We start from the raw sequence: 13,005 nt of genomic DNA, 5'->3' as shown, positions 1-13,005 counted from the left end.
TTGAGTCGTGTAAGAATTATGTATTTGGGTTGTGCAACAAATATATCCCCTTCTACAATCCCTTGCAAAACTAGGTAATAATCAAAGTTTTTTATTTATTTTTTTAATAAGCTTCACTTTATAAAACCAAACAAAGCAACTACAATGTAATGAAGACTAATTAGTCTGGACTCCGCTGCTAAAAAAGCAACACAACCAACTATACCAACCACTTTACGAAATTTTGCAAACAGCAAAACCAGACATCGAAGTTCTGTTCAAAACAAAGTAATTCTACTTACGAAGTATTTTATCCTTGCAGCCCTATCTCCTGCAAAGCTCCTTGTTAATTTTAGACCTCTTGAACTTTCCAATCCTCATAAGTAGAGTTCTAATTTCCCAACTAATAATCTTGAGAATCTGCTCGTTCGATTTCAACACATTATTACTATGCCTAACATCATTCCTATGCTTCCAAATATGGTAAACCACAGCCTCTAAGCCCAGTACTTTCCCTTTCCACCACCTCTTTCCAAACTGCCTTAGGATTATCCACATCACATTTCTTTAAAATCTCCCTCCAAATTCTCTAGCTGAACCCACATTGGAAGAAAAATGTGATCCCTACCTTCTACATAACCTTTACAAAATAAACATGAAGTTTTTCCTTCATATCCTCACTGCAATAACCTGTCTCCAATAGTTAGAGAGCATTTTGATTGACAAGCCACAAAATGAAGGCATGCCTTAAGTATAGCAAATGAGAACCAAACCATCTTCCACCATTTGACTTCCTCAGCTTTTGTACGAAGGGCATCTCAAGCTTCTGCAGTAGAAAAAATCACCACTCCTCAACAGCACAAAATATAAACATGAGGCTTTACCCTTCCAAAAGCTCTTTCCTTTCAAAATTTTGGTTAATCATATTGACAGAATGATTGGATATTGCATTGACGGTTTATCTTAATTATCCAGAGACCGATTAATGTATTTCAATGCATTTCTCCAAGCATTTATTTTTTGGTATCCCTCTTCAATATATAACAATATATACTCCTTAAGACAAGAATCGATTCATCAAAATACATTTATCATTTATTAGTTTATCTTTTGCAATCGGATTTTTGGATAACTAACCAAAATACACTTAATGATGTCAATCAAAATAGTCTGTCTTTAAATATGAAAACTTGAAGAAAATATAAAGATCAATAATTTTAACAATAAAAGAAATAGTAATTTATGACGAGACCCCAAAATTATGTTAACTTAACTCACTTTATCACCTTAATGCACAGGGATCACATTACCAAGTTGATTTGACCCACTTAAACAAGCAAATTTAAATTAATTTATATAAAAATAAATGATTAAGTATTAGCTTATCAGCAGTAATGACATGAGTTATATGGTACCCGGATTTGAAAAATAATTATACTTAAAAACTAATTTTAAGTTTGCAACATTATTTCACAAGGTTTTGGTCATTGATTTCCTAATTAGAATACAAAAGTTGTGAAAAAGGGTTGATTGGTTTTATGCTTAGGATCAAATTTATTATTATTTTTTAATTAAGTGATTCTATTGGACTATCTTAATATTTATTATTTTTAAAACATCGTTAATTAATTTATTAACAAATAATTATAGGAAGAAAAAAAAATACTCTAATACCAAAAGAGAAATAAAAATCAAACTTGCAAACCATCCACTATAAATTAAAAAAAGAAAGCTCTTTTTCCAAAAGTGACACCCCGGCAGCTTTCACCATCTCAAGTAAATGGCTCGGCCATTCCCAACTATGCAACGGGGCCGGTGCGCAGCGGCGACACACGAAATTGAGAGCGAGTCTGAGCCGGAGACGATGCGGTGCGTGTCGTGCCAGGATGAGTACGACGCAGATGACGCGGGCACGTGCAAGGAGTGCTACGAGGAGGCGAACGAGACGGAGGAGGAGCTGAAGAGGGAGATCGAGGACTTGAAGGCGAAGGTCGCTTTTCTCAGGTTTTGGTCTCCTCTCGACCACCACAACCACCGAACCTGTGGGCCCTGCTTCACCGACGTCGTTCTCGTCGCCTTCTCCGATGAACCATCTGCCGGGCCCCCCGTCCCCGTCCCGGCCCATAAGGCCCTTCTGGTCAGTAACCCATTTCCACCATTTCAGTGGCTTCGGGCAATTTTTTTTTTTTTTTTGGCATTTGATTGATATGAATGTGCCATGGAACACCCATTTGAGTTTTTATTTCTGGTTTGTGGGTTGAGTGGACCTATGTATGTGATCATGTAGTTGATCTGTAAAGCAATCAGCTTTAATTACCGAATTCAGTTATTCAATGGGCTACATCAGGGTTTTGTTGTGGGTGTGCTGTGAATGTGAACTTTGATTAATCATGAAGTTGAGAAGCAGTTTTGAAGATCTCAATTTTGTGGTCAGTAACCCATTTCCACCATTTCAGTGGCTTCGAGAAAGTAGTGTTTTTTTTTTTTTTTTTTTTTTGGCATTTAATTGATATGAATGCGCCATGGAACACCCATTTGAGTTTTTATTTCAACTTTTGGTTTGTGGGTTGAGTGGACCTATGTATGTGATCATGTAGGTCATCATATAGATCATATATATTCTGTCAGCTTTGAAGATCTCAATTTTGTCTTCGATGATTGATCATTTTCTGATTAAACAATGTATACTACCTGGCTGCTCTACTATCTACCCTTGACTCATGTTTTATTTATTTCACTAAAACAATAGCAAACATGCCTAACATATTTACTAGTGTAGCTATGCATACTATGGTTTTGTATTTTGTGGATGTGAAACCTGACAGAACATGCATCACTACTGACCAAACGATGTATAGTTGGATATAAAGTTGCCTGTGTAAAGTCATTATATTAGATATGGACTGTGAGCTCTGCTATTCCTAGTGGGATATTGAATATCATTGGAAAGTTGTATTTCAAATACTTAAACTTCTTTTATACATTTGATTCTATGATCAGGTAAGCCGTTCCCCAGTGTTCAAAGCGATGCTTGAAAATGAGATGGAAGAAAGTCGGAGTGGCACAATAAAGATTGGTGATGTATCATATGATGCCCTCCGTGCCTTTGTCAACTACTTGTACACCGCTGAAGCTTGCCTTGATGAGCAGATGGCTTGTGACCTTTTAGTATTGGCTGAAAAATACCAGGTGAAGCATCTCAAGTCATATTGTGAGAAGTTCTTGGTGTCGAAACTGAACTGGGAGAATTCCATCGTCAGCTATGCCTTTGCACACCAGCACAATGCGAAGAATGTGCTTGATGCAGCTTTGTCAACGATCACAGACAACATGGACAAGCTTACTAAACGGGAGGAGTATGTGGAGCTCGTGGAGAAGGATCCTCGGCTGGTAGTGGAAATCTATGAAGCTTATCTCTCCAAACAGGTTAATACTGCTGCACACAAGGACTCTTCGGTGAAGCCATAGACAAATACAGGGCTTTCTTGGGTTGCTGTTCTTATCTAATATAATCTTGTGTAGATGAACCTTTTGTTTTTTAATTTTTTTTATCCTAGTAGGCTTGAATCATTTTGTTCGGTTGGAAAGCTTTCTAAATGGTGTTTATGGCAACTAAATTTGAATGCGTCTGTTTTGCTTTTTTTTTTTTGTTCACGCTTTTTTTCTTTTTCGCCATTTTATCTTAGTGACTGTTGAAAGAGTTGTTCTGCCCCAAACCTCGTCTTGTCATTAGTCCTTTGTGAATCATGATCAATCATCGATACAAATGTGACTCTGACCAGGGCAAAATGTATTGACTTTTTGTACATCTCACCTATGAATGATACATAATGTGTGAAAGTCAGCTTGTGTTTTTCACGTAGGGTCTTCTGCAATTATTTGAAACCTTTCTACTCCTCGTGGGAGGTCAAACAAAGATCATGGTAATTCAAAAATATTCAGGGACGGAAATCCTGCTTACTTCCCAAGTAGGTTGAGAGGGCCTAACTAATTAAATCAGTTGTTCAGGCCCTCCCATCCTATACAACGGCTGAATTCAAATTCTAGCATAACCTGTTTGATGAATTGAACTGTTACTGGAAAGTTTTGGTGTTGGTGGGGGGGGGGGGGGGGGGGGGGGGGAGAATTCATTGGGTCAGCTGGAATAAATTGGCCCCAAAAAGAAAAGTTGAAAGTATGGGGTTTGGAGATTTTGCTAATTTTAACAAAGCATTTGTGGCAGAACAATATTTGGAGAATTCTGCAGTGCCTCAATGCTTTTGCATTCAAAAAGTCTTTACTGAAACCGTTACATGCAAGTATTTCTTAATCGCATATGTAACAAAGTAAGAGTGTTGGGATGTGGACACATTTGTACAAGACAAAATGGGACTATCAAAAAGAGGTGAAATGAAATTTAATAGCGTTCAACCAACAAGGTGGCTGCCTGGCTGGTTATCAAGAGAGCTTGCAGAAGACGGCGCCCACTTAATTGGACAGTTTCTTGTCCAACCAGCCCTGCTTCTACCTGGCTTTAGATGCCACCGTCCCCTAGTTTATTTGCTTTTTCCTTTTTCTTTTTTCTTTTCTTCTTCCTCTCTTCTGGCCAAAGAAAAAAAGAAGTTACTCAGATCATCCATATGCAAGAAAGCCAGTTCTTGTAATATGTAATCAGCACATCATAAAACAAAACTATTCTTTTTATTTCTCTATTCATAATTATTCAAATACTATCTTGTAAACAAAAGAACCAATCATGTTAATCTGCTATTCATGGACAGTCTAATGTATGGACGGAGATCACACTGCAAACATGTGGTATTGGTTAGCCGCAGCTTTGGCTCTTGGTGGGACTTCAAGGAGACTCCTTTCACGGTGTGAATGAGGGGCAAAAAAGATGGTAAGAACACTCACAGCAGCTTTTCTAAACTAGATTGGCTTTCTTAAATTTAGATAAAACCTTCCAAAACCTTCCTCCAGCTTTCTTAGAAATTCCCTAAACTAGATTGGAGCTACATTGCCACCCTATTTTGGCACTGTAGCTCCCCCATCGATCTTTTATTCACAAAAAAACTCTTTTGCTTACTACCGGTCTTCACACAATCAAGAGGGTCACATACGTTTATCACATAATAAGATCCTCCAGCTTGAATGGGGCCCCTCGCTAGTTTCACGTTGTGTAGCCACCCATCCCAAGGCAGATGCAATTTCTTTTACTTCATCGATAATAGATACTGTGTCCTGTATATAAACACGCCCATCTGGTCTTAGCATCCGATCCATTTCAAGCATGATGGTTTTGAGATCACATTTGCGCCTGAAACAAATAACAATAGTTGAAAATATGTATATACCTCAATTCTGTGAAGTTTGCATGAAATAAAATAAATCGAAAAATTGAGAAAGAACAGAATTTATACCTCTTTTTCTCAAGAGAGAAGAGACTATTTGCATGCAACAGGTCATATGTTCTAGGGTAAGTGTCAAATGGCTCGCACCTGGAAATAAAATTTCGAGCATCACAACTTGAGTCCAAATTTTTTGTAGCTTAAATAAGCAATGTGCAAAGTTCATCTTTTATCACAGCCTTCTAAAACTGTCCACTGATGTATCCTTTATGACCAACCAGTCATATTAGAGAAACAATGAAAAATTCAATGTGAAAAGATCCAGTTTTAAGACCTACATTATCAGCCTCTAAAGTTTTCAATTGTGCTTCAATGTTCCTATTGATGTCTCACTTCCTCTTACGCCAACACCACCAAATTGAGAGAGTTCCAAGTTTCTAGTGCTTCTTATCAAGATTTATCTTGACAAGTGCTCTTCTAGCATGGCTATCAGAGAGTTTATTTGCTATCACGTAAAGTAATGTACTATTTTCACAATTTAGGTAGGACCAAGATACCAGAGGTTGGTACTCTTTCCCCTGTATTAACATTTATTATCAAAAAGGCCTATTTGAAAAAGCTATCAAAGTGCCTAGCAAATGAATGAAAGAAGCAACAATTTTCAAAACAGATAGTTGAAGGTACATAACACATACCAGTCATGCATAACTCCTATAAGTCCACGATCATATATAACAGGCAAGGTATTGTACCCACTAACAGGAACAACATTCATAACCCAGCAATCAATCTGTAAATCATGCAATGCTGCTGCAAACCTGCCACAGTTAAAATGAAGTTTCATTCTCTTTAAACATAAAAGGGTATAAAAATAAGAGAGGGCTTCATAAAAAATCCAGTTACTCTGTATTCATATGGCAAAGATAGCAAGAGTTATTTAAATGATGTACCCTCCATATCCAGCTCTCATGTCCATCACATTTCTTAGTTTAAACCCTTTCCAGCGGAAAGCACGAACATAACCATCTATTATCTCATTCCAAAACTTTGACTCTGCCTTGAAGATTTCCTTTCTAGATTTGTAGGCATCCATCTCTATGCTCTGGAGCCTGTCTGGTGGATAATGGAGGCGTACAGGCCATATAGTTACATTGCCTCCATATCCATTCTCCGGTAATTGAGTGATGCAAGCCTTCAGACCAACATTCCTGCAGAAGTACCACAATTGTTATATTTTTTTTTTTTTTTGATGAATCACAATTGTTATATTTGTTATTATTTATTTAGACCTAATCTTCTCTTCAGTATCTAGGTCAGCCTTATTAACCTCTGGTGGTATGTCAAAGATGAAGGGCACATTGTATGTTCAATAAAGCAACCACATTAACAACCAGAAAATTATCATTAGAAATTTAAATGCAAAGGTTCAATCAAGATACTGCACTCAACATCTTTCCATACCTTTACTCCTCCACAAACAGTGTCACTGAAATACCAAAAAGTTCCTTGTTTCCAGCCAAAATTCTTGCCTTCTATAAAACATACTGGACAGTAATAATGTAGACTTGGGTACTTTGATTATCCTTTATTTATTTTAAATGCTACTGGCCAATTTTAATACTGGATTCCTTTTTTCTTTTCTTTTTTTCCCCTCTTCTAAGGTTTTCCATACTGTATAGTCACCTGCTGCATGGGTTTTCCTTTGCTTTTTGCCTATACTGAAATTAATGCATAAACATTGAAAAGATGGCGAACAGAATAAATAATATTTCATGCTCTACAACTCAAATAAACTAAAGCCAGGCTAAAATTGGATTGGCTCATGCACCGAAGAGCATATTTGTACTGTCTTATAATTTATTTGGATTGACATATGAAAATTCACATACTGTATGCTATGTCCCTCAACCAAAGTGAGCTCAAAGGAGTGAAGCAGGTCTTACCAAACCTTGTCTGGATCATCATTAGAATCACATACAGGAGGTTGCACCCCACTATCACGATTAAGATAGCAGCTGTTGTTCAAAGGTTTTCGCCATATAGCAATATATCCCTCCTTCTTTACTAGTTCCCAACAAATGCGAGTGGTCAGGTCCGCCATTTCTGTACATAAATAAGCCAAAGATGAAATATTTGCAATCCAAAGAAAGTACAAAAATCATGTGTTCTTGGATACCAAAGAAGATGATAATGGTGCTAACAAAATAGAAAGATTAAAGCTCTTGGATATGCAACATCAAGCCAGGCAAAGGAATTGCAAACAAAGATTACGAAACTGCAACAACATGCTAATAAACAATAATTGCTAAAAAAGGATACTTAGAAAAAACAGTGTCATTATGAGCTACCTGCCCATTGTTCTCGTAGGTTCTTTTCATGTTTATAAACAGGCTCTGCTGCCCATATAAAGTATCCTCCAGCCCTTAGCATCCTGTTGGCCTCAAGCAGCAGCATTCCATCTCCATCACAAGCCAAAGAAAATGGAATATCAGTATCAAAGTGCTTTAGAAAACACGTATCAAATACATTTACAATCATGTTTGTTTTGTTTTCTTTGATTCGTTTCGGAAAGAAATCATGGAAAACTTCTTGTAAACGAGAATCACTTCAGATATAATAGGCAGAAAAATGTTGACAATATAGACTAGAGCATCTTGATGCTGGAAATCTGAAAAGAGCTACTTCTCAAGTATTGGAAGCAAAAAAAGGCTTTGATGCTATTTATACAAGAGGGAAAAGGGAGTACCATCAGGGGTCCAATTAACTCCACATCCTAAACAATGTATGAAGTCAAAAGCCTGGCTTGGATACAGCAGACGATGTGTAGCAAATGTTGCTACCATGGCAGGCACACCACGCTCTAAAGCAAACTGAATCTGGTTCTCATGAACATCTTTGGGTGATATTGACAGAGTAGTTACATTACGTTGCATCAAAAAGGCACCAAAATCTGCTACTCCACAACCAATATCCAAGGCTACTCGGGTCCTTTGGCCAAAAGCAATGTCAGGAACCATCTGTCCATTCAATTAGAGAGATGGCAATCAATTTTATGCAGAAACAACTAATACGTAATGAGAATTACAGGAGACCAACCTTAGAAATCTGATTCAAGTGTTTATTAGCCCTTCCACCTCCTGGAAAAATAAACTTATCTTTTTTTATCAATATCCATTTTTTGCTACCTTTATCTTCAACCAGACCTGTATGGGGTACATTACTCAACCACACCTGCAATTACATCTCATAGTTAGCCAAGAAAAAAAAGAAGAAAAAAAAAAAACTCAAAATTTTGAACCAGACTAAACAATGATGAGCTGCAGACTGAAAAACATGGGAAAATATTTACATAGAATGAACTGTCATAGATTAGAAAGCAGCTAGTTAACCAGATTTCAGCTGATGCACAATTTGACAATTGAAAAGTAAAATCAAAATATGCCTCAAGATTTTTCTAAGAAGAATATTCCAAGTTCTGAGCACATAAGCACATTGGTAGAATTCTGCATATAAATCTTAGAGAGATCTCAGAATCTCACATATCAAGTACAAAAAACAGAAACTACATATTCAAAACTACTTGGGATCAGCCGCATGGATTGTTTTCACAAGTCAACAGCATCTAGGACATGCCCTTCTTGCCACCTTGCCAACACTCTATCAGCAATTCCTTATTCCCTTGTCCAACATTGTACTTGAATAACAACATGAATTACTTTGTGTTACTTGTCTTATTCAATTTTCAACATTTCAATTTAAAAGAATCAGTTCTTGTAAAAAGTGCAGTAATTGGCTCTCATTGCCACCAAAAGCCCCCAATACAAATATTGAGATTTCAAAGCATCTCTAAGATTTCCAACCTCAAATCTCAAACCTTTAAACCTAATTCAACGAAAAAAGAAAAAAGAAAAATAGAGAACATCATCTAAGAGAAACCCCTCAATCCTTTTATCTGAATTCCACCTAACTCGGGTTTAAACTCATAACCCACCATTCATACATTTCCTAACTACACAATCACAAACAAAAATCTTCGAAAATCACATAACCAGTCATTCGAAGACGCGCCCCAAAATTTACTAACACTAAAACCAACAAAAGCACACATTTTTATGAGTTAATCAAACTACCTCATCTCGGCTCTTGGGCCAGGGTATCTTCACCTGATACCCTTCCGGCCTGGGCACCACGCAGTCCAAGCCCTTCCCTTCCCGCGGGCAATGCCGCTCGTACCTCTCCCCACTCGCACTCAAATTCAGGCGCCTAGTCTCCTCCACATTGTAAACACAGGGTATGTAGTTGCTCATGCCCTGCTCGCACACCTTGTACTTGTCAACCTTAACCCTCGAACCTCTCTCCTCCTTTTCCTCCTCCTCTCTCCCACCGCCCAACTTCTCCTCCTCCGTCCAACTCTCGTCTATCTCCCCCACCTCGAACTCCAGCGACATCGCGCCCGTCTCGTCCACTATCCCCATCCTAATCATCATGTCCACCCTTGGCGGCGGCGGATTCGGAGGCGGAGAAGACGTTACTGGAGGAGGCGGTGGCGGAGAAGACGTCACTGGAGGAGGCGGTGACGGAGGGGCCGACGATGAGGACCTCGTTGCGGTGAGCGGCAGCGGAGGAGGCGGAGACGACACCGTTTTGGAGAGAAGCGGTGGGAGCGAGGAGAAGACGAGGGAAGGGCTGGTGGCAGTGAAGCGGTTGAAGAGGAAGAAGAGGGAGAGGGAGAGGAGCGCAAATGCCGTGATTCTCACGAAAGTCGGAGTTCTGACCACATCGTTGAAGGTGGTGGCCGTTACGGCCTTCATGATGGCTTCTTTTGGACCGCCGTTTGTTTCTCGGGAAAGCTGTGTGAGAAAGTGAAATCGAAACCAGAAGTAAATGCAAGAGACGGTGTTGGGACGTGTAGCGAAACGAATTGAGGAAGAGCGTATACGGTACGGTGCGAGAGTGAGAGAGAAAGAAGTGAGAGAGCGGGAATTTATGGAAAGGATAAAATATTCCGATGAGATTGGTTGTGACGTTTTTGGTCTAGAATTAGTGAAGATGACCCCTCTCGTGGGAACCCCTACCCCACATAACCTTTAGGTGTCGGTAAGGTATCGTTTGGGAGAATGCCAAATATAGGGGTTACCTACCAAATGGGGCCGGAGACTGACCCCATCTCCTCCCTCCTGACACCTGTTACGGGATTTACACTAGAATTGGCCGTACCGAATTCTTTCTAATATTATAAAAGAATTTGATCAGATGTTTACGACCACTTATGGGACGTTCATGGATCTCCGCACTACATTCGAGAACATATACATATATATATATATATATATATATATTCTTTTCTAATTTGACCTGGGCTAAACTCATTTATTTAAAACATCTTTCTGCCCACGCTATTTTCAAATTATTTGTTTGGATTTTTTTTTAACTATTTATTCAATCAAGTTTCATAAGTGATCTCTCATAATTATATGTTCAAATTCTCCCGTATTCTGACAAATAATTTGAAAGAATCATGATCTAATAAATATATTAAGGATATACGTCTATTTCATAATCATCTCTTATTCATTTTCATATAAGCAAATTTTAAAATCATTATTGAATTTGTAAGTGAATGATAATATAATGCGGAACATAAAAATAGACACAAAATTAAATAGTTTGGTCTACGACCGACGTCCACAACCACATGATAAAACTCAAAGGGCTACATTTTGCTATTATTTCTTATAATAATGTTTACGATATAATATGTTCCTATTTGTAGGAGAATAAGATAATACAAATAGACTTTAATTACAATTAGGTAATAGTCTTCAACTTTAATTAGGTGATAGATTTCAACTGTAGTTAGGTCAAGATTTTTAATCTTCAACAGTAATAGTTTTCAATTGTAGCAGTCTTCAACTATAGCGTTCTTAAACTCCTAATATACTCTAACATTCCCTCAAACTCAATGTGACAATTTGTAGAATCTTGAATTTGAGTTTTATTTTTTATTTTTCGCGGACGATTGAATTTGCCATCAACCATTAGGGGCAATTGAATTTCGCCACAAAACATCAGGCGTGCGGTCAGATATCTTTGCAAAATATTAAGGGGTAGTCGAATTTTGCTGCGAAACACCAAGAGACGACCGAATCTTGCCACAAATACTAAGGGACAGTCGAATCTCGTCGTAAACCACAAAGGACGGTTGGATTTCACTGTAACATACAAAAGTCGGCCAAAAAAAAAAGTCAGCACATAACTATTTTGGGCTCCTTTTTGTCTCTCTCAGTTTGTTAAAAAAAAAAAAAAAAAAAAAAAAAAAAATCGGTCAAGAGCATGAATCTCAATTTCACATACACAAACCCTCTTTCACAATGATACCACCTCTTTCAACTAGTTGAGTTCAATTGGAGAGGAGCCAGTTAGTTATATGTAAGTGTATTTTGATGATTTCACATTATGTGAAATTATTAAAATATCCTTACTTAAAATCAACTGGCTCCTCTCCCGTTGAAACTCAACTGTAGATGATCCTATTTCCGTTCAACAGGCTTTGCATGCATTTCTTTTGTTTAAAAAAAAAAAAGGAAGAAGAAGGTTTGTGTGGTGATGAAAGGCGTGAGAAGAAAGAAACAATGAAAGGGAAAAAAGAAAAAAGAAAAAATATATATATATATATATATATATATTGTTTCAAGGAGTGAAAAAATTTAAAAGAAGAAACCGAAAGAAAAATAAAAATAAAGAATCGGTTGATAAGAAAAAAGAAAATAATAGGAAATAAATTTATATAATTTCTCATAAATTTTCTACCAACAAGTAGGTTGTAGAAATTCTTGTAATCTCTCGTCTTAGATGAGAATTAATAAAAACTTTTGAGATGATGAGTTAGGCCCAGCCCAATTGTGAACGAAGAGTAAACATTATAAGAATGGGCCTCCACATTAGTTGAAATTGCGTTAAGGAAATTAGAGCGTGTCAACGCCTATCACATTTCCCTCCCACCAGCAACCAACTCGACACTAAACAGCAACCCATTTCACACTCTCCTGCCCTTTTCCACCCCTTTCTGCTAATTAAGCAATTAATTAAAGGAAGTAAAAAACGAATGGGAGCCCATAATTCCTCTAATTTCTTCTCCACTCTACGTCTCTGCCCTTCTTTCCTTGTTCTCTTTTTCATTTTATTAATTTATCCATTAATTTTGCAATTTCTAGGTCGATCCATCCCAAAATATCCTTGAAATATAAGGTAATTAATGTTGTACTTTCTAGACAATATTTTTTTTTCCAACTTTTTGTTGCTAGCTTCCAAAGAAATTTATTGGCAATTCATGCCATATGATATATAAAACTTGTCTTTAGCTATAAAAAAACAGTAAGTTGGCTACTAAACTACTATAGGTTCTATTATAGAAAAGCTTGAAAATTAGAAATACTAATGGGCCACGTTTGAGATGGGGGAAATTTGTCCATATCTAACCCTATTTAGATGTATGTATTGGAAATGTGATTAAATTGTAAATATACTTAAACGTACATCTTTAACTACTACCCTCTTCTTCTTCTTCTTCTTCTTTTTCTTTTTATTTTTTTTTATTTTTTATATATACAGTTATTTCTAAAGATAATGTTTAGATTTCATCATAGTTATCATCGTTAAAACACAATTTGTCTGTATAAATGTTATTACGTACGACAAA

General features: G+C 37.2%; 2 protein-coding genes across 3 annotated transcripts; one reads left to right on the top strand and one right to left on the bottom strand.

Moving 5' to 3' along the window:
- Positions 1 to 1,708: 1,708 nt before the first annotated feature.
- LOC133867401 (BTB/POZ domain-containing protein At4g08455) lies at positions 1,709 to 3,604 on the top strand. Its single transcript, XM_062304152.1, has 2 exons — positions 1,709 to 2,116; positions 2,980 to 3,604. Exons 1-2 carry the CDS (start codon positions 1,760 to 1,762, stop codon positions 3,445 to 3,447), a joined length of 825 nt encoding a protein of 274 aa, XP_062160136.1. The 5' UTR covers positions 1,709 to 1,759; the 3' UTR covers positions 3,448 to 3,604.
- Positions 3,605 to 4,236: 632 nt separating this feature from the next.
- On the bottom strand, positions 4,237 to 10,323 carry LOC133866573 (probable methyltransferase PMT10). Of its 2 annotated transcripts, none has more exons than XM_062303132.1 (10): positions 9,437 to 10,323; positions 8,403 to 8,537; positions 8,053 to 8,323; positions 7,655 to 7,765; positions 7,250 to 7,409; positions 6,257 to 6,514; positions 6,002 to 6,124; positions 5,379 to 5,456; positions 5,079 to 5,275; positions 4,237 to 4,560 (listed from the first exon to the last, which is right to left on the bottom strand). In XM_062303132.1, exons 1-10 carry the CDS (start codon positions 10,115 to 10,117, stop codon positions 4,493 to 4,495), a joined length of 2,082 nt encoding a protein of 693 aa, XP_062159116.1. In that variant the 5' UTR covers positions 10,118 to 10,323; the 3' UTR covers positions 4,237 to 4,492. The 2 variants fall into 2 exon arrangements, with proteins under 2 accessions (XP_062159116.1, XP_062159117.1); XM_062303133.1 differs by having other exon boundaries at positions 4,237 to 4,557.
- Between the last annotated feature and the right edge of the window lie 2,682 nt (positions 10,324 to 13,005).

This window comes from Alnus glutinosa, chromosome 4 (assembly GCF_958979055.1).
Source record: "Alnus glutinosa chromosome 4, dhAlnGlut1.1, whole genome shotgun sequence".
Classification (NCBI taxonomy): Eukaryota; Viridiplantae; Streptophyta; class Magnoliopsida; order Fagales; family Betulaceae; genus Alnus; species Alnus glutinosa.
This window is presented reverse-complemented; position numbering and strand designations above follow the sequence as displayed.

What these genes read in the sequence shown, in the direction of transcription:
- LOC133866573 (XM_062303132.1), bottom strand. Translation starts at nt 10,117, where the DNA reads ATGAAGGCCGTAACGGCCACCACCTTCAACGATGTGGTCAGAACTCCG. An exon ending in GGCCCAAGAGCCGAGATGAG is followed by an intron (nt 8,538 to 9,436) that starts GTAGTTTGATTA and finishes ATGTAATTGCAG; the next exon opens with GTGTGGTTGAGTAATGTACC. An exon ending in AGTTAATTGGACCCCTGATG is followed by an intron (nt 7,766 to 8,052) that starts GTACTCCCTTTT and finishes CTTGTGATGGAG; the next exon opens with ATGGAATGCTGCTGCTTGAG.
- LOC133867401 (XM_062304152.1), top strand. Translation starts at nt 1,760, where the DNA reads ATGGCTCGGCCATTCCCAACTATGCAACGGGGCCGGTGCGCAGCGGCG. An exon ending in CGGCCCATAAGGCCCTTCTG is followed by an intron (nt 2,117 to 2,979) that starts GTCAGTAACCCA and finishes TTCTATGATCAG; the next exon opens with GTAAGCCGTTCCCCAGTGTT.